General features: G+C 39.0%; 1 protein-coding gene across 1 annotated transcript in view; it reads left to right on the top strand.

Annotated features, from left to right (window-relative positions):
• Positions 1-4,662: 4,662 nt before the first annotated feature.
• CDK6 (cyclin-dependent kinase 6) overlaps positions 4,663-25,776 on the top strand; it is a 198,282-nt gene continuing 177,168 nt past the window's right edge. The window contains exons 1-2 of the mRNA XM_004676682.1: positions 4,663-4,747; positions 7,573-8,181. Coding sequence (XP_004676739.1) covers positions 7,949-8,181 — 233 coding nt within the window. The 5' untranslated portion in view covers positions 4,663-4,747; positions 7,573-7,948. The remainder of the gene's footprint in view (positions 4,748-7,572; positions 8,182-25,776) is intronic.

Below are 25,776 nucleotides of genomic sequence, written 5' to 3'. Positions count from 1 at the left end.
TTTCAGACTGCCCCATGCCTGCTTGATTCAGTGATCTTCATGGAAAGAGACATCTGCTCTGCTGCACTCACTTAACATCCACTAGGACCTGATGGTACAGCCGGGTGCCTGAGTGTTTGTGAAAGGGACCAAGATATGGTGATGTCCTCAAGGAGCTCAGATTATGGATGGCTACACATCACACTTTTAGTAAGGTAGATGGCATATGGTTTCATGGAGTTAAACATGTTCAGCTGAGGGAATCTTATAGGTTTTGAGAAAGATCGGGGCCTTGAAAGAATAATAGAATCTAGGGAGAAAAGCACCAAAAGAAAGAGGAACTGAAGGTAGAGAGGATAGGTAGAGGATCAACACAATGATCCTTAAACTTTATGGGATTATATTAAAAATTTATTCTAATATATCCCCATGAAAAAGAATTTGCCCCCCCCGTTCAACTTTCATATCAACAGAGGCTTATTAAACATAAACTAATTGACAGTTACTTTGCAAGGTATTGGGAATACAAAGATATGAGTAACTTTGAACATATATATAGTAGGGTTTTAAAATTGAACTCTATTCAAATTGTGGTAAAATGTTTGATACACAGAGCTATTCTATTACATAGTTTTTTTTTCCTCAATAATTCTGCAAAAGCTCCCATTCTATATTTTCACCAAAAAATCTGTAATGAGTTAACATAGAATGTAAAGTAGTTATATGAATGTGGACACATGCAATATACAATCTCATTTAATAAAACAGATGTCACTGATAGGCATAGATTGCTGTTCATTATGAAAGAATCAGGTTGCGTCATACTTAGAGCACCAACGCTACATCTCATGGCTCCAGGATATAACCATGTGTTTATTTCACTAACCCCAGCTACAAAGCCATTCACAGATTTTTCTCCCAGTTATCTTCCTTTGCTCTTCCTCCTCTCTGAGATTTATCCTTTTCCACTTTATCATTATTCACTCCCACTGTGCTGGAACTCCACTGCTTCATCTGAAACCTTTCAGCTCTGCCAAAGACAGCTATCACAACACAATTATTATACAGTTGATATGAAAGTATTGTCTTAGAAAAGAAAGGATACAAGTCAGTGAAAACTACAGGATGCTATATATTGACTAGAACTGTAGGTATTGCAATGTGATTATCACCATTTTTCTAAGTTTATTTCCTTAGATATTTTTTCTGATTACTCAGAATTCTAATAAAGATGTTGAAAGAACTCGTTTTGAACATGTCACAACAATATGCTAAGAACACACAGGAAAATAGAGATGTATCTATCAAAAGGGGAAGACATTATTGCATTTACATAAATATGAACATAGTATTCTCACATGTTGCCTGTAAGATAATTATAATGTGGTAGAATCCTTGAAAAAGAAATGTTAGCAAATTTACAAAATATAACACTGGTTTTTTTCTCCTTAAATTTTGTAAGATATTAATTGATATATTTCCTTCATTTAAATATCAACATCTTTTCAAATTCAAATACAATGCACTGGATGAATCACACACAACAGTACGAAGAGGAAAAACCTAGGACATTTTCAAATTGATGGGAGTTCATTTAGAAGATGGAATTTTAAAAGTTCAAAATCTTAAAACTGAAAAAGTTGGTCACACAACTGATTTTCCTAGTAGATGTATTAAATTTTTAAAACTGTATTTTAAGAGAAAACAGCTTGAAAATGCACTGCATTTATTATACTGTATCTGTTAAAATTATAGTTTTTCATGGTAATTACTTAACAAAGATACATTTAAATACAAACCAAGTTTAAAATAAGGGGAACTGACTTCAAAGTTATTAAACCAGAGACTTTTTTGTCAAAGCAATACACATATCTCTATGGAAAAAAAGTATATATCAACATGAACATCCAATTAAAATAGTTGTGTAGTAGATCATAGCAAAATCTCATCTGTGAGCATGTGGAAATGTATTTCATAAATCCAAATAGTCAATATAATCAGAGCTTTTTTAGAAGTAGGAATGCATCAATATATTTATCAATTTTAAATAAATAATCCATTACTTTAGATATTATAGACCAGAATTTAATATCTTATTTAGTGAAAACAAAAAATTGCAGATATTTGGTAGAACATGTACAAGGAATACATGTACATGGAATGCATCTCTTCTGTGACATTAGCGTAAGCTACATCATAATTTGAGATAAATCTAATGTTTGAAAAACTGTAAGATAGTATGCAACTTTAGACTGTCATAAATGTGATGTGAAAATACTGGTGCATGTCTTTATTCCTGAATTCTTTGTATTCATTCATAAAAGACTCTTGAACAAAGGGTCAGAATTTGGTTCATAACTTATAAACTCTGCACAAATTTTGTTATGTCAATTTATTATCCACAGAGGGAGTCATTCATAAACAAAAACAATCTGTTATTTACTAACTGTATACAATTCACTGTAAAACTTCCTAGTTCAAAGTTTTAACCAATTGGGATTTAATGTGAACCATAACCAGGGAGTGTAAACAATGATAAATTAGCAGTATCAGAGAAAGTAGATGACACACAGTAATTAACATTCATTATTAATATACATAATCAAATCAAATTTTATTTTTTACATTATCCAAGTGAATATGTAGTCGGAATCATGAAATTTCTAATCTACTCATGGTTTTTGTCAAATTCAGTAATTAAAAATACAATCCAAAACATTCTTTCTGTTAATTTTAGAAATACTAACTTTTTAGAACAAATTATTTACACAAATTCATACAATCACTTGCTGCTTTCTACGACTATTTATTGGCCATTATTTCTGAGTTACATAAATGAGTTAATTGCCAGCAAAGAAATCTTGTTTTTAAAAGAGTGTAAGTGTGAGTAACTATCCAAATGGAAGATTCCTGTTTGTCTCTGGTTTATAGTCTAATTAGTGATTTGTAGTCATTCAACATTTTATAAAACTACAGAATCTAACTATTTGTTTTCTTAAGTCTGAGTTAATTGATATCTTCATAAATACAAACTTTGTTCAGAAATTAGATTTTTACCTCAGGAGATATGCTCCTAAACACAAAATGTATTTCATAAATTATTTTTAAGTATAAAGAAAATTTATCCACGTTGTTACTTAAGAAAAATGATTATAATACACTATAAAATATTTTCTTGAGAAAATGAACATATTTTTACTTACTTAACCTGTTACTTTACACTATAGTAGAGAATCAATTTTATAATGGCAAAATTTTCATTTGTGACTTAGCAATATATAGTGTAATTCAAAAAGTCAAAAGATTATAAGAGGTTATATTTATAATTTGAAAAGAACTTTGCTATGTTTTAATTTTTTCATAGAATATTAAAATTTATTTAAAAATTTTACCTTGGCTTTAATATATTTTATAGTTTTAAAGTTTCAAGTATTCTACAGATAGAGATTTTGAAGAACAATGAAGTCTTTTGCCTAAAAAAGCTAACTGAAGTTTTGTTTTACTTCATTATAGAAAGTCTTGACTTTTTTTCCTCTAAAATCTCATTGTCTCCTGAAATACTCGTATTCAGTTTTTCTCATCAGGTAAAGTACACATTTTTACAAAGTTTCAAATTTCATAATTTCAATAATGCATTTAAACTGAGCACCCACCAAATCAAATTGTCTATTCTTTTGTGTGTACCTATTATCTTGAAGTTCTGTTATTTACACTAAATTTTAGTCCTTTGGCTCCTCAGATACTCTTTAGTAAGCCCTCAGCAATTGCTAACCACTTAATAATTGTGAACCCGCCAGTTCCTTCAAGCAGATCGTTAACCACAAGAGTGCCTGACAATTTCCAAATCATATCCTCTGTCCAAAAGGAAAAGATAGGGCTTTGTGAGGCCGAAAGGAAGTGAAGGAAAACAAAACAAATGTAGCTCATGCTGAAAGTGAAAAGTGCTTGGACAGATTAGTATTTTCTTTTCTGCAAGGCGTCCTGCCAAACTTTTTTTTTTTTAATAGAGAAGAGTTATTTTTTTGTCTGCCTTTTCAGTTTCTTTGGAAAAGTGTTGGTATTTACCACCCCCACCGGCCCCTCATAATTATTGTTGGTTGTTTTGTGTTTTTCCCATCCGTCCTCATAGCAGATTGCTGTTACCCCGCTTCAGTCTGTCAAAACCCCAGCTCCGAGCGACTCTGGTTTTGGAAACTCCGCCGACTCCCGACGACAAATCTCACTGTCTCTTTCACGTCTCATATTTTAGTCGCGAGATTCCCCACTCCAGTTGCAGTGAAAGCCGGAAATTTTCATTTAACTCCCCCCACTCCTCCTCGCCCCGACTCGGGGCCGAGAGCTGGGGAGCCGGGAGGCTCAGAGCACGGTCGCCTCCCCTCTCTCCGGAAGGCTTTAATTTGCACACTTGCTTGCCACAGCGCCGCGAGCCCCCAACCCCGCCGCCGGCGCCGCCGGGGGGTCGGTCTCCCGCTAACTTGGCCTCCGGGGCCCCAGCCCACGTCCCCGCCCCTACAGCCTCCAGGGCTCGGATGCAAGAGCCCCGGCCGGAGCCCCAAGGCCCCCATCCGCCCCCTGCGAGCGGCGCGGGCGGCGCCCTCAGTCCCTCCGCCCTCCGCCGCCGCTGTGCCCACCCCCTTGCCGGAGAGAGTGCTGGTAACTCCTTCTTCCTCCAAGCGGGGGTACCTGCTCGGCGCCGCGGTGGACACGTGCGTAGTCGGGCTGACACACGGAGCCTTTTCTGGAGGTCCGACGCGGCCAGGCCCCTCAGGTGAGGAACTGTGCGCTCTGGGTGGGTGGGCTGCGGGGTGGGGGTGGGGGTCCCTGAGGGAGATTTGAGCACTTATACGGGGTCGTAGGCGAGGGTGTGAGTGGGGATGGCGGGGGGTGCTGTTGTCCTCCAAATCGGTTCTGGTTAACCCCTTATGAACCGAAGCGGGGTACTTACCCACGCCAGTTTGGGGGAGCCAAAGGAGTCTCACCCAGTCCGGCGGAAGGGTTTTATACCAAACTAGAGACCCCCCCACCCCCAACACCGAGATCCCGTGTCTGCTCCCACACAGACGTGTGCACAAACGGCCTCACACTCACTTTCTGTGTTCTTCAAGTGCAATTTAAACAGCCCTCGGACACCCACAAAATAATTCACATTTAGTCTTTAAAACCCATTGCTTCTGGGGTGCATACGGGAGAATGTGTTTCGGTGCCCCAGATCCACGAAAGTTGCCTTCAGCTCGCCGAGGTGTGAGTTTGGGTTCCACTTTCCCACTACGAGATAAAAGTTAACGCAGGCTTCTCGCTGGCAACCCCGCGGGAGTGTTATGCACATTTCGGAGAGCGTGCGCACGCGGCCAGTGCTGGGGTTGGAGCCCCGCAAAAATGCACGTTTACTTTAGTTTTACGTTTTACTTTTTGTCACTTAAAATATCAGCGTGAAAACGCGCGCCACGCAGTGAGCACCTCCGGGCCGGTCGCGCGCCGGTCGTGTGCACGTGGGCGCATCTGCGTGTGCGCACACGCAGAAGTCGTGGTCCCCAGTGCGGCCTCTTGTCGCTGCGCTGGTGGCGACCCTTGCGGTGCTTGGCAGGCTTCGGGAGAAGCACATGAAGGATTTCATTGAGTGTGAAGACAGAGAGCAGAGACAGAAAGCAGAAGGAGGCGGCTGCAGCCTTTGTAGTCGCGGAGGAATGCGGAAATGTTGAAGCACTATGTCAAACTTTTTGAAATGGGGTCAAGTCACATTCAGCCAGCGTGGGAAAGCAACAACAACAACAAAAAAAAAGTGGAGGGGGGGGAGGCACTGTTGCTCGGGTTTTCTCCCCGCCGGAGCCCACCGTCCGGAAAGCCGCGGGGGGAGAGCCGCGGCGGGCGGTGCGGGGACGGGCGGGGGCGGCGGGCGCAGTTCCCTGCGGGGGTGGGACGTCCCCGGCGCTTCCTTCGCTGCTGGGCCTCACTCAGGCTGGGCAGGACTGGGGCGGGGCGGAGGGATGCGGGAGGGGCGGGCTGCGCAGCCGGTGGCGGCCTCTCAGCTACCTGTGTGGCCCTAGGCCTGCCGCGGACCCCCGGGTAGGCTCTGGGGGGTCGTTCCCCGGCTCCCCCTTCGCCTTCACCTTTTAAGGAGAGTTCTGAATGGAGATTGTGAGGGGCTCTAACGCCGTCGCTGTATCATCCGGCCGCACACCGTGGGGGTCGCGCCGGGTGTTGTTTCTTTAATTCTCGACCGAAGGCGAGCTGGCCCCTGCTTGCGGGGCAGGTAATTCTGAGGTGTCCCAGGAATTCCTGACACGCGACCAGCGTGGCGAATGTCCTGCCCGTGGGGAAGAGGTTCCCTAGGTCCTGGATTGCAACTCAGTGGGGGTGGGGGGGAGATTGCACCCCCCCCACCCCCCAGACGCGCGCTTTGTCGCGCCGAGTGCTAGCGGCAGGGGTTGGAGGGGGGCGGGTGGATGCCGACGTGACCCGGCCTTAAGCCGAAAGGGATACGTAGCTGCCACCGACGACGGTAACGATCCTGGGAGAGGGGGACGGTTCTCGAGTCCTGGCCGGAGAGCGCTACCCCCTTCTGGTTCTCTCCCGGAGTCTCTGCTTTTGAGCCAACTTACTCCCCTCCCCCACACCCCTTTTAAGGGGAGGCTGAGTTTTGCTCAGGTTGAACTCAGTTGAAAATTTCAGAGCGAAGTCACGATTATGCTCCTTTCGTCCCCAAGCTATTCTTTAAGACGACACGCTAATGTGTGGCGAACACACTGTTCTCCCACCCTTGGGGTCCCTTGGGCAACTGCCTCCGTCTAAGGCGCCATCGGTCGCCCACCCTTGAGTAACCCAAGCCCAGCCCTCGTGGACCTCATGGGTTTCCACCTGGGAGGTCTCCCGAGCACGAGAAAGAATCCCGTTTCCAAACCCTTTTCCCCAAGACTTGTGTGTGCAAGTCGTTTTTAAATGTCTCCGCGTAGAAAAACTGAAAGTAGAAAGAAAGGAAGCAATTTCCGAGCAGATGTCTGACCACCCCTTCTCGCACACCCCCCAGCTTCGTGTTACAGGGTCCTGGGAGCCCCCATCCACTTTCTGCGGCCCCACGCGGATGGACCCACCGCCCCGCCACACCATTTTGTGCGCGACCCCTTGAACGCTCCGCGGCACTCCGGGAGACCCTCTTTCGGCACGTCTGGGCCCGGGGAGGCGGGGAGGGTGGCGGCGCAACACAATGATATAGGGATAAATATTAAGCCGTGACATTGACGTGCCCGGCGCCTCCCCTCCCCCGCGCTCCCGGCACACTCTGGGCTGCTCGGCACGCCCCCTCCCGTTCCACGGCGTCCCGTGCGGCGCTCTCATCCCCGAGGGGCCCATGCAAGCTCCGCGCGCGAATACCGCTCTAGCCCTGCAGGGAAAGAAAAGTAACTTCGTTTTTCTCGGAGGAACCAGGAAGGATTAAGCGGCCTGGGAGAGGACAGGAGCGCGCGCGGAGGGTAGTGATGGGGGTTTCGTGAGGGAGGAGGAGGGGAATCTGCAGGAGCCCCGTGGTAGGCGCCTGAGATGTCTGATTGCACTTTCTTCTTGCCCACCCCCCCACTCCCCTCCCGTCTCCTCTTTTAGGTGGGGTGATTGTGGACTGAGACGCTTTCGGGCCGAGAGTATGTAATCGCCTTGTGTCGGTGCAGAGAACTGTGCTTCGTTGAGGAAAGAGGAGATCTCGACTCGTTCTCCGGCTACTCGCCAGGCGAGTTTCGCGGCGGCGGCGGCACCAGGGTTGCGCCCGCCCGCGGGGAGGTCGCTACATCCAGCCGGGGAAGCTGCGAGAGAGCGTGCGCCGGGCAGCAGTAGTCTGCGGAGGTGAGGGAGAGTTAGACCGATCCCCGTGGCGCGAGGGAGCGGGCTGGGAGCCCGGGAGGAGGCTAGCGGCGGCCGCGAACGATCGGAGCGCGCCCCCCGCCCGCCCCAGCGGCGCAACGCCCGGCAGCGTCTGGACGTCATGGAGAAGGACGGCCTGAGTCGAGCGGACCAGCAGTATGAGTGCGTGGCGGAGATCGGGGAGGGCGCCTATGGAAAGGTGTTCAAGGCCCGGGACCTGAAGAACGGAGGCCGTTTCGTGGCGCTGAAACGCGTGCGGGTGCAGACCGGCGAGGAGGGCATGCCGCTCTCCACCATCCGCGAGGTGGCGGTGCTGAGGCACCTGGAGACCTTCGAGCACCCCAATGTGGTCAGGTGAGCGAGGAGTGGCGCCCGCGCCGTTGGGGGTCGCGCGCTGGGGGAGGGCCAGCTCTGGCGTCCTGGGACCCGGGAAGATAGCGGGCAGGTGTGCGGGCACACCTGAGCGGGCACGGTGAGATTCACCTTATAGAATGAGACTAAGTCTTGCGGTCTGAACCAGAGCCGTTGGCCTCGCAGACCGTAAGCAGAAACAGACCTCAAAGTGGGACCTGCACAGGTTTCCCTCGCTGCTATGTAACACTATGCAAGTTACAAGTGTTTTCTTCCTGCCCTCCCGGAAAGGGTTCCGGGAAGATGGGTTCCTTTTAAATGGACAGAGTAAGCCATCATGGGGCGCTTGACCAGTCCTCGCTTATTTTTTCTGGGCATGGAGAATTTTTTAGAAAATGAGAGGAGTGAGAGGTAGCAGGATCAGGTGATGGTTAATAGAAAGAAAACGTTATTGGTGGAGCCTAGTATTATTACCTTTTTTTTTTTCTTAAGATTTAAATAATTTTTTGCCAGTCACAACCACAGTTTCTTTTTAGTAAAGTAGCATAATGATAAGGGTCGCTGATGAGCTAAGGACTGCAATGGTGATGCCTGGTTCAAACGGTGTTTAAAATTTCTTTCAAAAATGTTGCCTATTTGTCTATTATTTTATGTGCAGCCTCAGCACAGCCCTTAAACTTCTTCTCCAACAGGTTACATGTGAGCCCTAGATGTGAAACCTGTAGATTCCAAAAGTCCTACTGTTGCTTTTACCTGTGAATTGTGGGAGTGGGTGCAGGAAGCAGTTCTTACACTTTCTTCTGGGTGGTAACCAGTGTGAAAGTGGGTGTGATTTAGGAATATGGTGTTTTCCTAGTAAGATCTAGGAGTTCCCCTGTTGTGTGGTTGACATTGTGTGGTGTGTCATCCTTTTTTAAACAGAAACGCATAGTTTAAGCAATAAAGGTGTGCACAGAAACGTCTACAAATCAGGATGTGGTTTTACCTTTCTTAACTCCTAGGATAATGTGCTGGGAAAAGGAGTAGGGGTCTTCTCCTGTCTTGTCATTCATCTAGAGTATATGTTCAACAAATATGTGCCTACTGTATGCACTGCAGATGAAATTATGTAAATAGGCACAGCTAAATATTTTTGTAAAAAGCCAAACAATTTAATATTAGTCATCAAAGTGGAGAGACCCAAGACTGACCTTTGAAATACCAAACCCTCTATGGACTCAGAGAGCCTAAGTGTCTGCAGAATCTTCCTGGGAGGTTTTAACTTGTGTCCTCTTATTCCAGGCTGGGTGATTTGTGTGGTGCTTTGTTCCTGACACAGTTAAGCACAGGCTAGAAGGCAGCAAAGAATCATAAATACATAAATAAGATAGTAAATGGCTATAAGGGTTGGACACCATTGTACTTCTACTTTAGCAATTAAAGGAGAGAGGGATAAAAGATAATGATACCACAAGAGTAAATGTTTTAAAAAGATATTATTATATAGAAAAGCAATAGATTACCTTTTGTGTGTGTGTCTGTTGGAAAACAACAAAATCCTTTTGGAGTGGTCTTTGTGATTTTTGGAGGGAAAAAAGTAAAGGTACATTTAGTTCCCTGTAACTTATCTTCCTAGAGCAGACACCTAGGCATTTCCCAAAGTATGGATTTCACCACTAGAATTTTAGTACCAAAGTTCTTGTTATAGTTCATTTGTTACCTATGGAGGGTGTCCAATTGAGGGTGATTATCATGTATGTAAATAAATGGCCTTCCAACATAGAGATGTTACAAAGACACTCCTTTGTAACACAGCCTTTACAAAACAGTCTATTCTTGTTACAGAGGAATGTTGTTTTTGCTGTTTTGATGTAGATCCTGGCTAATGCACTTTATTCTCTTCATTTATCCTTTTGAGATTGGTGTGTCTTAAGAGATTTCTAACTGACTTGGATTCTGTACTGAGAAAATTCTGGAGACTGTACTTATAACTTGAAAACCAAGGGATTGTTTTCTGAAATTTTTACTTATGAGTAGTGATGATGACACTTAACCTCTCATGAGGAGAAAGTAAATAGGTATGAAGGCATTTTGTAAATATGAAAGTGCTCTAGATATCCAAGTATTATTCATCTTCAAATTAGTGGGGTCCTTGCCTTGGAGCAGAGAGAAAAACATCAATTCACCTGACCTTTTCTATAGAACAAATCATTCTCAAAATCAGACATTACAGGCTCTGGAACCAAGAAGCTGCTTGAATATAATTAGCTTGTAATTTGTCAGAAAAGACCATCAATCATATGACATGAAATTCATTGACTTAAGAAAATCATTGATGATGTCATTTTCATGATCTACAGATTTTTTGTTTCTTTCCCTTTCCTTTTTGTCCATCTCTGCCTTTGGGCAACTGTCAGCCCCAAGATTTACTTTAGCTAGATTGGGAATTCTCAATTTCACAGGTTGCTGGTATTTGTTCAGGCAGGGTCAGGAAATAAAGGACAGGTGATAACAATTCTTATCTTTCCAAAGGAGAGTTGTCAAAGTTGGGCCCCCAACTTGTGATTTATTGTAGCTTTACAGGATCAGTTTTACAGTCCTAAGGCTGGTTCTTTAAAGGCTTTCTTGAAAGGGCAGAAGCCTATATATAAGTGCCTTCAAGTCATAAGTAATTGATCATAATTACAGGCTCTTCCCACAGATACTTAAGTTTCTAAGCTTGAAGAGGCATAATAAACATATTAGTTTTTTCAAAAGTTTAAGTTTTAATTTTGACGGCTTTGCCAGAAAAGCTGACTTGTTATTGCTGGCATTGGCACTGCCTCTATGCACAGGGATAATGACTTGAAATTCCTGGTTACCTGCACTGATTGTACTCCAGGTCCAGGCTTGATCAGCCACTCAGTGTCCAGGATGTGTGTTCACTCTTAATTTTGCAGATGGAAATCCTAAATACTCACACCTTTGTCAGAATCAGACCCATAGGAACCTGAATTGGAACCTCTGCACCCACAAGTATATCTTGTCTTAAAACTTGAACTAAATATACTTAGATAGATTAAACAATAACAAGCTTTATCCGTTTATTATATATTTTTGAGAACCTACTATGTGTCAGACACTGCTGGAAGCTGGGGATACAGCTGTAAACAATCTAAAACATCTCTTCTAGAGTTTATCTTGTAATGGGATAGACAGTTTTTTTTTTCTCTTCAAAAATTCACTTTTTATTTTCATTGACTTGTTTTGCTATATTTAACCTAACCAGTTCTGTGGTGCAACTGAAACTTGTGACAACTTAGGTTATTAGGAATTTGCTGATTGAATAGGTGAGTTAACCAAAACACTAATCTGAATCAAATGTTTTTTGAAGATTAAATTTCACCTTGGGGACATACAAGTAGATATACATAAGCAGACATTGACATGTAACTAATATGCATGAGCGTTTGAGTTACATTTATTCAGCAAAATTTTAGGAACCACCTACTATTTAGAAACTGTGTGCTGGCCTTTATGCTGGGAAAGATACCTGGGTAAATCATACCTGGCTACTCTCCTTAACTAATTTTGTTTGAAGGGTTAAGATGATCACCATAACCCTGATTCATGATAATATGGTATTGAAGAGAGATACAAGTATATGCTACCTAAGTCATCACCAGGGATTAAATTTGTTAGTGTGGCAGTAAAAGTACTTCAAATACTTGTTCAGCAAACTCAAGCTCATGGCATTTCAGTGAATAAACTTCTGATGTCTAAATATATAAAATTTTTGTTAGTATATTTAATATTGCTTTAAAGGAAGAAAAATCCATGCTTCTCAATTCTTACTTATGCTAAAAAGAGAATAAAAATGTGATTTCCTCAAGGAAAACTGAATCATTAATAGGGTAGAAGAAACATGGCATATTATTTGATGCAGCAGAACATATAGTTCTTAGATGGTTAGTTCATGGAAATGCTTCTGAATAAAAGTTATTTTTATGGGTGAATAACATATTTGTTAGGGTTTGTTTCAGTGAAAGCAAGAAAAGAAGGAGGTTTTAAAAGTATGTTTGATCCTTCATTCTTTGAGTTCCTTGAAAAGTTTTCAGTATACCTAGGTTATTTAGTAAATAAACATTTCACAATATGTATTTTGCACTTGTGCCTTGTTCCTGCAAAAGAATCCAGTACTGTTGAATTTTCGATGATAAACTTGTATCCTTTTTATGTTACTATGATCAATGTGAAATTATTAGAATTTTTCTATCAAGGAGAAAATGGCTTAAAAGAGGGAAACTTGTATAAACTTGAATACCTTTTTGAGGCGCATTCCTATATTAAGACATGGGTAAGAGAATATGAAAACAAGTTATTCTGTAAAAAAAAAAAAATCAACTATTTAAGGTTCCCTGGCAGTATTTTTTAAAAATAAAACATCTAACATTGTAAACTCATGGGTTAGGGCAAGAACACAGTTGGAAGTCATTGAGGGCTGTTATAAGAAACTAAAGCCCAGAGGTCAAGTACTTATCTACTAATGCCATTTTAAATTTGTAAACTTGTTCCTAAAATCTGAGTAGCAGTTCTTAAAAATTCTTTTTGTTTGTTTGATGAAAGAAGTAACATTACATGAGTAGATTTTCTAGGTTTGAAAAAACTAACTACCTGTAAACAAAGGTGTTAGTTTAGGAATAAATAATATACCAATTCGGGAAATTACTGAAATCTGCAATATGCCCTACTAAAGTATTTCTATAAAAAAGTATGACAATTATTCCATTGATTTCCTTTTTGAAGATTTTGGGTAAATAACCAAGGTACTTTAAATGTAAATCATGTACTTACATGACTAAATAATAATACTGAATTCACTTTTAACAAAAAGAGCAATAGGAAAAAATTTAAACGCTTGGTAGTTGTTTGGAGAATAAACTGCTACATAATGTGGCTGTGGCGTTTACTTCCCATTTAGTCAAATAAACGTAACTTCCAAATACAAAAGCAAATATGCCTTACTTAAGCATCTTTAAGAACTAATCATATTATTGCTCTTTCTCATAAGTTTCATCTGAGCTTCTCGGAAATTAATTGTGAACTTCCTGGTTTAGTAGAACATGGCAGAGATGAAATTTGGGTACTGGAGGATTAGTAATGGGAGAAGGTAGCAGGTTTAATGTTGGATTTCATTGAAGGGCCCTGAATATGGGCACTGGTGATTGGTAAGAAGCATGTCTACATAAAGGTCACCACTTGGATGATGATCAGACTGGCACTGCCTGCTGAACAGACTGGAGACTGATCAGAGGGAGGAGTTTTCTAAGAGCCATGGGGGAATGTACACAAATTCAGTGAAAACTGGAAGTACAATAGTTTATTTTTTTGATATAAGAATATATGGTATTATAAATCACATTTTGATCAATTGCTTGAATTCTTTTACTTCTGTCTTTTCCCTTTTTTTATATAGTTGACTTTCTACACTGGAAACACTATTAGGAAGAACAGAATTCAGTAAGATCTTCCTAATAATTTCCTAAAGGACATCAAGATTCTAAATCCCATTCAAATTTGTCTTGTACTCGTAATTTTTGTACAGAAAATTAGGATTTCACCTGGACAAACTGGTAGGTTTAGTAGGGAAGTATTCTTCCAACCTGAACTAAATTCTATTGCCTCACGACTGATGTGTGTGTCTGTGCACGGGCGCATGCGTGCGTGCCTGCGTGTGTGTGTGTGTGTACGTACAAACATACATATACACTGATGAGATCATACCCACAGAGCAGGTGACTTCAAGGTCCCTGAAAGAAGGGCCTGTGTTGTCTTGTTCCTTGCTGTTTCCCAAGCCCTTACCATGGTGCTTGACATTATGTAGCTCAGATTAAATATTGGGGAATAATGATGACTGTGTGTAGGGTTGTAAGATTTATTATTTTTGAAAGTGAGAATTTGGTAGTAATGTCTGAAAGTAAGAGAAAATATAATATTTGCCAAGTATTTGTTATTATCTGCTATATTCAATGTATTGTTAGATGTGTTTAACAGTGATTACAGAGAGTAACTACATTTTACAATATTTGTCTCCAAAATCATATTAGATCTAGAATGGGTTCAAAATAGGATATTAATGAAGCATGCTGATCATTATAAGTTTTGGAATGTTTGTTGTACTATTTTCTATTCATTTGCATAAGTTTGAAATTTTTTTTTTAAAGATTTATTTATTTATTCGTACAGAAACTGGGGTACAGGCCAGAGATGCGGAGGGTGAGAGGATTCACCAGAGACAGAGTGAGGAGCAGAACAGGCAGATCGACGAAGTACACTACTGAGGGGAGCAGCGGGTGGGTCAGGAGAGGTCTGCCAGGAGAGGTCTGCCACGCCATGTGGTCACCTGGGGGAGGGGGCAGGTAGGTGGGATCGAACTCATGCGGAGTGGCTTAAGCTTCTTTGTGCTGTGCTTTAACCCACTGCGCCACCAGGGAGGGCCCGAAATTTTAACAATAATAAGTTTTTAAAATATTCCTACTTACAGACTATGAGTTAGAAGACTTTGATTCTATCCAGATTTCTCTATTTTAATAGAGAATGCTATTTAATAAATAGAGAAGCAAAGCGAACTAGGGTAAATTCTTTAATGTTTCTTGGCTGTAAGTTTCTTCACACTAAGACAGGAATTCCCATTCTTTTCATCTTAGAAAGGTAGTATGATCCAAAGAATTATATATATATATGGAAGTTAAATATACATGCTTATAAGAATTAGTAACAAAACAGAATCCTCATGCAAGAAATTGACAAGTACATAGATGCCTGTATTATTCGTTGGTAATACTTTCATTCTTTTTCATCCCCCAGTATAAAAATATGAATGGATATGAGTATTTCTGAAAAGATGTATATTGGATTTATAGTAATTATAATGCAATCTTAAACTGAGTATCAGTAATTGATATGGGGTTTACCCACAGCTCTAGCCTGTTAATGAGTGGTTTTGTTATAGGTGCTATTGAAAACACCTGGTCAAAACTGATAGGCCAGTGTACTGTGTCCCTGAGAATTTCAATCCACATAAAGGAAGCAATTCTCTCTGTGGACCAGTAATCTATAGTAAAGCCCCTACCCCTTTTTTCTTGACTTTGTTTCATTACTAAATAATCTGTAATTTTTGTTTTAGATATTCCTATAGGAAGCAATTCTCTCTGTGGACCAGTAATCTATAGTAAAGCCCCCCCCCTTTTTCTTGACTTTGTTTCATTACTAAATAATCTGATAATTTTTGTTTTAGATATTCCTATAGTTAGTATAAACATTTTACTTTTCTTAAGCTGTTTTATTTTTACAAGGGATAACTTAACAGTTGGGAAATATATTCAGCCACAGAACAAGAAATACAAAAGACTTCACATTTGAAAGGCAGACTTTTAAACTTTAGGTTATTGGCACTAGTACATTTTAAAACTTTTTAGTGGAAACCAAGAGATTCTCTGAGTTGGGAATTTTAGATGATGTCATCTACATTCCAGCCATGTAGAATCACTTAAGTTATTAAATAGACTTGGGTAAAAAGATACTTTCTTGTCAAGTCATAATAATCCTAGTGACAGATTTAGAGATTGGTTCAGATGGGATGCATGGTGCTAACCATGAATGAAGTGTATTTGAATTATGTAAGCCCCCTTGAACTGAGAAAGCATCTTTTTGAAATAACACGTTTTACTACACAAAAGAAAAGCTGTGACTCCTTGGTCATCATACACACATTATTTTAAGCTCTTGGGATTTAATAAATGGTAATTTACCTCTCTGCTAGTTCATTAGACTAGAACTTGTGATCAGAGTTGCTAGTTGAGTTTTCAACTAAGCCACTTAATTTTACAATAGAAAAAGGTCTGTTCAGATACATAACTTTCAACTCCTTAATTATTGAGTCAGAGTATGGAATTGAGCTAAAAAAAAGAACTGTATAAGAACATGGTCAACTCAGTGGTACCAATTTCTAGAAAACTAAAAATCAGGAAAAACAAGATATGAGGTAAGTCAGTAGTAACATCTTTGTTTATGAAAAGTAGTACTACTCCCCCCGCCATTTTAGTTGTTAAAATTAATAGGAGACTCCTTCTTGAGCTAGATGAAGAACAGTCTAAAGAAGTGTTTGTGATCGAAGAAGATTACACTGTCATTAAAAGGAAGAGTGGCAGGAGATGAACTAAATTGAGGTACAGGAAAGAGATGTCATGTTGAGAATATAAAACTGAAAGAACCTGGGCTAGGATTTAAGGTTCTTAGACAATAAAATCTGAAACCAGATGAACATTCTAGCATATTTACAAAGTCTTCAACCAGTGCTTATTGAGTAATTAGACACAAAGTATCATTCTTTTAATTCTTTACTAAGGTGGCATAATCATCTGGTTGCTTTTTTCTTAGGGACTTGATTTTAGCTAACTTTACATTGTCTATTGTACCTAACACTCCAGTTATTTGTTGAATAATACATGCATTAATACAGAATATGTATTTCCCATTTGAATATAAGCTCTATCAGGGCAGGAATTCTTGTCTGTTTTTGTTCATTGCTTTATCTCCAGAATCTAGAATAAGGTCTGGCATGTAGTTCAATAAATATTTGTTGAATGACTAACTTAGGGGATAGTTAAACTGTGACTAAAGATTACTCTCTTTTTTGCAGTAATTTTAACAGTTGGCAGTAAAAAAAATGTAAATTAATGCCAAAATTTAGATAATGTCATTTTTTTTGTTAACTCATTTGTGTTGCTTTTAAAACTCCTTTAGGGTTTTATAGTTTCTGATATATAATAAGTTGGATTCTAATTTAGGAAATACACTTTATTTGATACTTTAATGATTGGCAAGTATACTACACACGGAAAAATATCACATTTATAAGGCTGATTATTCCAGTAATTGAGTTTTACTGAATTGTGAACATAATGTTATATGGATGATATGAAATGATACTTTATGTCATCATATTTATAGCAGGATTGATTTAGATATGTGAAGACATGATCAGATTCTCCAGGATGGGAAATTTTATGAACAAGATTGACACAGATTTTCTTAAGAGTTTAAAATAAGCCTTTAAATCATTGTGTAAATGGCTATTGCTGTCGTTACCAGTGGGCCACCATTGCCAGTCCCATCATGAACCTTGCCTTAGTCACCTTACTTGGGTTACCATTCCAAGTACCTTACTTCTCTGTTTAGATTAGTTGATTGTGACCACCCAAGAGATCATAACGTAACTTGGTCGCGACCAATTATAAAGTAAGGGCAAGAGGAAAGAGGGAGGAAGGAAAAGGAGAAGGAAGGAAAAAGGGAGGAATAGACTAGCACAGAATAAAAAGGAAAAGAAATGTCAGTATACCTACTCAGTTGTTTGGTATGTTGCAAAGTGGTCACTGAAATTCCAGAAGTTTTGTGCTGTTTTTAATTTAAAATAACTGCATTTTCCTCTTAAATTTTTCTTTTCTGTTTAATATGGGCATTTAGTAAATTGCCCCAGTGTTTAGGGACTTAAAACAGCTATTTGCAGGCTCTCCCTGGTGGCATAATGGGTTTAAAACACAGCACTATGAAGCTGCCACTGCCACTGCAGTTTCATCCCTGGCCACGGAGATGACCCACATGGTGTGGCAGACCTCTCCTGGCCTGCCCACTGCTCCTCTTAGCAGTGTATTTCACTATATCTGCCTTTTCTGCTCCCACCTTGTCTCTGGTGAATCCTCTCACCCTGAGAGTTCATCTCCGGCTTGAACTCCAGTTCTGTATGCATATATAAACAAATTAAAAAAGAAATTTGCTTATGTTCAAGGATTCACAATGAAGACAATTATCTTTGTTACATGATGTCTGAGAAATGATGCTGGCCCAAATAGTAGACCTTTCCATTTCTTCCAGTGAATGTCCAATGCTATAACCCCATGAAATCAAAGGATTCCTTTTTTCTTAAAATTCAGATATTTGAATTCTCTTTTCTTACTCTGCATCACTTTTTTAAGTTTTATACCCTTTTTGAGTATACTTGTTCAGAGCTTCATTCATATTACTGAAATACTATAGTAAGTTATTCTTAACCATGTGTGTGTATATATATATATTTACATATATTTCTTTATATATATATATTAAAGATTTGTTTATTTATGCATACAGAACTGGGGTACAGGCCAGAGGTGCAGAGGCAGTGAAAGGATTCACTGGAGACAGAGCAAGGAGCAGAAAAGGCAGATGGACAAAGTACACTGCTGAGGGGAGCAGCGGGCAGGTCAGGAGAGGTCTGCCCTCCATATGGATCACCTCCGGGGCAGGCTGGACTTGAACTTAGGCTGAAGTGGCTTTAGCTTCTTAGTGCTATGCTTTAACCCGCTTCACCACCAGGGAGGGCCCATTCTTGCTCATGATACGGATTTTCCATGGTCCTTTATTCATCCATTGATGTTTATTTGTGTTACTTCCAGTTTGGGGCTACTAAAAATACTGATACTGTGAACATTCACGTGGAAGTCTTTGTATTGATAAGACCTATGCTTTCATTTCATTTGGGTAAATAATTAGCTGTTCTAGCTTTTATTATATATATGTATGAAATTTTTAAAGAAATTGCCAAACTTGTCCACCAGTAGTATATGAAGTTTGCATTTTACTTGCATTCAACTCAATGTTTAGTATTGTCAGTCTTTCTTATCTTAATTATTCTATATTAGGTTTTACCATCTTCCAAACCTCATAGTCCTATACTACCCATAGTCTTGTATCTGGAAATAGTTATTTCATATATTTATCTAGTTTCTAGTTGTTTATGCCAAGTGGGATTGGTTTCTTTAAATCTAGATAGCTGGTATGACTGTTAATATGACTTTTTTCTTTCCTGTTAAATCTCATTTCTGAGTAAATTTTCTATGAGGCTTTTGTAGTATGGAGTGTTAGGGTGGAGTAGGAAGACTTTATTGGGCTTTACTTCTGCATAAATGGGAGACTGCCAGGATGTGGATAAACACCCAAATGCCATAAGAAAGGTTTTATCTTAAGTTCCTAGGTGGGATGGCAATGTATATGTCAAATGGTAAGGTTACCTGGTGCCAACATTGATTTGACTTCCTGCTTGGACTGCATATCCCTCTTCCTTTCTTACTGTATCTGCTGACTCCTGGTTCCTCCATAGTGCTTTCGTAGCTTGTCTCTAAGACACTGGCCTGCCGTCCCATGAAAATACTTCACCTACTCACTGACTTATAGATATCACATATGTATATATCAAACATTTGATATGTATATATCAAATTGTATTTAAAATAATGATTTTTAAGTGAAGAGTTAAAATGCCTATAAAAACATGGTATTTCTTAATATCCCTCCTAGATTTTATATTCTTCACTTAGGAGACTACTGTCTCTTTGGTAACTTTATCAATTTTATCCCATCAACTTTATTTTCAGTCATCTAGAAAAATCTACTAAATCCTCTCAATTTTTAGTCTTTTTGGACTCTTAACTTCAGCAGTATCTGAGAAAAGATTGGCAAATGTTTGTGATGGGTCTGCCATTTTTGTCAGTCTATCTGCCATATGTCAAATGGAAGTCTATCTGATATATTTTTTAAATTTTTGATTAATTAGAATGTCATTATTTCTTGTATTCATTTTAATTGTCCTACCAGTGGCAGAAGGGTGGAGCCAAGGTTAGTGGCCTGACGATTGTCCGAAACCTGTAGGAGGCTTTTTTCCCTTTAATATAGACTTGAGGAAGTGTCTGCAAATTCACCAGGAATGGAAAAGCTGCTTTGGAAAAATAAGTTTCTTTTCTGTTTATGCTGCATTGCTTGATTTGGGTGACAATATTGTCATCTAGAGAGAGGCAGTAAGTCTAGAAAAAAACATTGTCGTATCAGTCATTACTAGTTGTACCTGGCTGTCTATAAATTCATTGTCATTTTAGATTTTCATGTAATTGATGCACTATACTAAAGCCATCAATTGATATAAGCCCATACCAGGTACTAACCAATTTAACATTGAGAATATTAGATTTTTCTTAAGAGAAAAGAACTGAAAGAATAGTTCTTTGCAGGAATTTCCCATGTCTGATGATTTAAAAGAATAAATTCTGCATGTAAATGAATCATTACAAGCTTAATTGAAGCTTGTTGGATACTCAAGATTACTCACTGTGGTGTATTTTTGATGGAGACAGGAAGTGAAAAAGCAAGGTCTATGAGATTTTTGTATGCCTGAAGTCTCAGCCACTCTTTTAATGTTTCTCATTGAGGCTTTGGTCACCCGGGTAAATGACTCAAGGTATCTATTGCTGTTTAGCTGTTTTTAAGGAGGAATTTCCCCTCCCCTCATGTTTCTACCCTCCCCAAGATAGCTAATTATATACTGGAAGTTTCAGTACATTGTTCACAGTTTGTGAAGTCAGCATATTTCTGGAAGCCCACTGTGAATGTAATTCTTAGTTGTACTGATGCTTTTGTCTCTCCATCTCTGCAGCCAGTGCTGTACTGTAAGGGACACAATTCTATCGCTATTTTTTCCCTCACATTTGATGTGGTAGTTTGCATACAGCTGCAGAGTAGACAGTTACCTTTGAAAGGAACATTTGGCCGCTCTAATTTGATTAAAGAAAACCACCTCAATCATTTCTAGACTGAGAACGTTTTCATTTTAACTTGGCAGTAGAGTTGGGAATGTACTCACTGCACTTAGATATGTGGGGGAGCAGTTAGGGAACAAAACCAACTGCCCAAAATGAAGAAAGCTTTGGTGCACTTTTTTTTTTTTTTCTTTAGGCAAGCTGTGTTATGAGGGATTGATTCCCTTTCTCTTTCCCTTTCAATTTTCCTACAACTTTGATTTTCACTTGCATCTCCTTTTCCTGGTTATTTTCTTAGTAATTCCAATAAACTGATTCAGCTAAGGATAGATTGTTGCCCTAAATTGACATGAAGGACTTTGAGGTTCTTAAAAATTATCCCTTTTTTACATAAATAAGACCCCAAATTATAAATGACTATGCATGGTATAGGCTTTCTTGCTCACTGTTGGGAGTAGCTAAGTACAAGACTATGTAGCACAGATCAAGATTAGGAATTTACTTACAGTTTGCATAGAAGAAAATTTACTCCCTGTCAAAAGTCTGCAGCCCTAGCGCCAGGCCATTATCTTATGTATATGTACCTCTGAGATAGAATATTTGATCATCCAGTTGGTGTGACAGTTGAAAATATGTTTTGCTGATTGTAGGTTGGCATCAACTTCATACATATGTCTTTGAAAATATTGTTCATTGGGCAAACCATGAACAAGTTTATGAACTACATACAGTTCTGTAATTTAATATGTGATGTTCTTGGAGAAGATACTATTTTGGCATCTTAAAAAAGCTTTAAGTGTAAACTTTTAAATAAAAAGTTTGAGGATACATATAAGATCATGGGAATACAGCCATGTTATTATTTATTGACCCTAGGATATTGTTGATAACATAAGAGTGGAGGTCAAATGTGCATTAACATTCTACTATATGATAGTAGACTTGGCAGGAGACGGTATGAGTGCCACATTTTGCTTGTCCCAAGCTTCGGTTACTTTATTGTAAAATTAGGACACATGGTAAACGATGTTTCCGAATTTAGGTTCCTCTTAACATGCTAGACACTTGGCAGATATTTTATTACCACCCTGCCTTATCCTCTCCTCTGGATGTTTAAAAAAAGAGTGATTTAGTTGATGGAATGAGTGGCTGAACTCAGTAACATTCTCTTCAAACTATAATATATGTTCATCTCATTCTTTTGAACAAAATATAGTCCAGTGGGGATCTGTCAGGACTGCCTGGCTTCCCTATATATAGTAAGTACTGAGCAGATAATAGATGTACACCTGGAAACGAGGTAGTCAAGGTTTGCTTCTTGATGGAGCTACATTATCACATGACTTTTTCCCATCTTCTGCCATCTTCAGATGCTAGAATCATTTCCACGCTTAATTTTAGTATGTAATGCACTTGAAGTCACCTTTGTGTTCTTTCTATTGAGAGTCAAGGGCCAAGAAGCAATATTTCTGGGTTTGTTTGTTTTTTTTTTATACACAGCAGGGAGAACACAAATCCTTCAGTTGCAGTTTTGGGACTGAATGTTTCTAGTGGTTTATGAGGTAAAAGTAGTTTAATCCGGTCCTCCCTGGTGGCATAGTGGATTAAAGCACAGCACTAAGAAGCTAAAGCCACTTAGATCCCCATCCTGGAGGTGACCCACATGGCGTGGCAGACCTCTCCTGACCCACCCGCTGCTCCCCTCAGCAGTGTACTTCATCGATCTGCCTTTTTTGCTCCCCACTCAGTCTCTGGTAAATCCTCTGCCCCTGCACCTCTGGTCTGTACCCCAGTTCTATGTGCATAAATAAATAAATCTTTTTTAAAAGAAAAAGTAGTTTAATCTTTTAGACTTGCTCACAATGCTTATTTTTTCCATAATATAACTTGTACTACAATGCAACAAGATAGTTGCAAAACAAAGTAATGTTTGCTGTGTTTCTCATTTATCACAACTATAACAGTAAATAGGGTTGTAAAAATTAAGTGCTGGTGGTTATAGTTTAATTTGAATAAGGTGTTTGGAGACCAATGGGGATTCTGCAAGAAAATGAGTAATCGTTCTTTGTCACTTTTTTTTCCTCACTAAAGTATTACTGTGGTATTTCTCATATATAATGTCCTTTTTAAAAAAAGTATAGTTTTATATAATCCAGTAATACTGAATATTATCTTTGTACTAATATTAGTGTTCCCAGGTTTATCTTGTGCGAATCACTAGTGACAATTTAAATATTCAAACCCAATGAAATTATCAAACATTTCTAATGAGATACATGAAGCTAACCCAAGAACCTGGATTTCGCTTTGTTTCAAAATAGGCAATGAATGTGTCATTTCTGTTTGCATAGCAGTGGCTTATTCTTAAATGTTGTTGATATTGTTATTCTCATAGCCATAGAAGTAGTATCTGGAGGAGGATGGTTGTTCCCACTTTACAGATAATTAAACAGACACAAAGAATTTAAATGTCTTGCTCAAAGTTATACAACTCCAGGTGCTATTTCTGTTATGTAGGTTTTCTGTCTATAAGTCTTTTAATCATGCAAAGATCATTTGGATATGACTTTTCTTAAAGTCTGTCTGGGAAATTAAGCACACCTAAACTACATACTGACAAAGGCATAGTGATTGTTTGAGGAAGAAGCTACTTTTTATTAGGGCAAATTAGAGGTATAATTGCTTAGACTAAGTACCATATATTTTTAAATTAAACTTTTTTTAGTCTTTTCTTTTAATAGCCATATCTACATAGAGACAAATACACATGTGGAACGAGGACTGTTAGTGTTCTTTATTAGGGTCCATCTTGGTGGTACTCAGCTTTTTTCATTACCTCTCCCCTAGGCCAGTAAGAGAGGAAGGAAGAGTGGCAGGTCAAAGGAAGTATGCGCACCTTTGAATCTGACACCAGAAGTGCTGATGGTGGTGTCACGTAATGTTTATGATGACTCAGCACTTCCTGGTTTCTCTTGGTAGCCACAGGCTAATAATACCGATGACCTTGGGGAATAAGGGTTTTGGGGAATTTTTGGTTTCCTCATCAAAAAAATTGAAGTCAGAAATCATTCCTTTCTGTCTTTTATTTCTGAATGAGGGCTTTGGGGAACTTTCAGTTTCCTCATCAAAAAATTTGAAATCAAAAATCATTCCTTTCTGTCTGTTTTATTTCTGTATGTATTAGTGGTATTAGATATGAGCCATTATACACTGCACTAGATTAGATGCTTTTTATTTTTAAAATGTTCACAATCTAAGGAAGTAGCTTTGACCCTGCTCTATAAATAAATATATCCTTACCTCTTAATTTAAGGCAGTTCTGTTGCAGTTCATTTAGTTTTTGTGTTATTTCTGTGCACTCTAATAACTAGAGCAGGAATGGAAGGAAATGAAATTCCAATGAGGTTGCAGTGTGTTAGCTACTTGGATTTAAGGAAGGCTTAGTCATCCAAGGGGCCAAGTGAGGGAGGGAAATCATGGATTTATTTATCCAGAGCCATGTTACTTTCTAAATAGTCTGGAACATACCCCACTATCTGAGTGAACCCAGATTGTTATTATTAATTAGTTGTAATATTTAGAATGAATAAAATAACTAGAGTCCAAAGTTATTAATTCATAGATATCTAAGATGAACCATTTCAAAAACCTTGATAATTTTAGAAAACCTTGAATTAATTAGCTTTAATATTTAAATCTAATAAAATGTTATAGACTCCAAAGTTATTAATTCTGAGATTTCTGGAGATGAAACATTTCAAAAACCTTGACAATTTTAGAAAATCTCAGGAAAACCTGTTTTCCTGTGTTATTTATAATATTAATTATGGAGCATGGTTAAGAGTTGATCCATGTTGACAACCTTTTCATTTGAAATTTTAGGAGCAATATTGAACTATTTATGGATTTCCCAAACATAGTTTCCATAAAAATAATATTATTAAAGACAATCTTAAGCCTTTAAATCAGTTTATGTTATATAGCAAGAATAATACTATATTTAAAAAACAAATAATTATTATTAAATGTTCCTTTATGCAATTTCATCTTTACCAGTTCTTCAAAATTGCAAGAATTTCTGCCCTTTAAACTACTCCCAAATAAGCAATATTCCTACAGAAAACATAGCCCTGACCTTTTTGTACATGTAATCCAAACAAAAAGTTAGCTTTGAAGTAGCATCTTGTTACATAATCATACTGAAAATATGCAGTTACATGTATTCTTTTGAATGTCTTCCATTCAGAAACATATTTTTTGTTTATTTGACTGTCTTACCAGCTGAAAATGGGTTATGCTCTGGTTGTTCATCTAACCACCCAACCTCAACATACTTGAGAAATTACATGACAAGCTTCATTCTATAACAAGATTTTCAGAAAGTTTCAGAGCATTGGAAAATTAAACGAAAATTTCACTCCATTGTTTATTAAAGTAAAAAGCAAATAATGGGAGAAGATAATCAGAATTTACAAACCAGTTTTTTTTTCCACAAAGAACACCTGTCCAATCAGTAGTAAATTGCGTTAAGCAGCATTTACTTTCTATAAGGTGCTTAATGTGAATCATTTGTTCAGACAACTCTATAAATATTTCTGTAAAATTGTTTGGCCAACTCAACATTGGGGTATAAAGCATTTAGAAGCATGATAAATCTTTACCGAGAATGTAAAAATAATGACATAGAGGCAAAATGCAAATGAACCACCTTTTCTTGTGTGTTCTCTGAATGCTGCTACAGGCATCTTGAGAGTTGGCAGCTTATGATGAAGACTTCCAGCTTCTGCGGCTGCCCATAGTAATACCAAAACTGACATCTTGATTCCTTTTGCATTTTTTTTATCTTCTTTAAAGAGAACAAATTAGAGAAATAAATTACTTCTTAGAGGTTTTAAATAGTCACAAATCAAAATTCGTAATTAAAAAATGTAGTTCTGAGACTATATCTCTAGACGAGGTAGGTCAAGAGAAGAAATGAAGATAAAGGAGAAAACACACTTAAAAATACAAGGGA

This window comes from Condylura cristata, unplaced genomic scaffold (assembly GCF_000260355.1).
Source record: "Condylura cristata isolate star-nosed mole 26May11 unplaced genomic scaffold, ConCri1.0 scaffold00005, whole genome shotgun sequence".
Lineage (NCBI taxonomy): Eukaryota > Metazoa > Chordata > Mammalia > Eulipotyphla > Talpidae > Condylura > Condylura cristata.
This window is presented reverse-complemented; position numbering and strand designations above follow the sequence as displayed.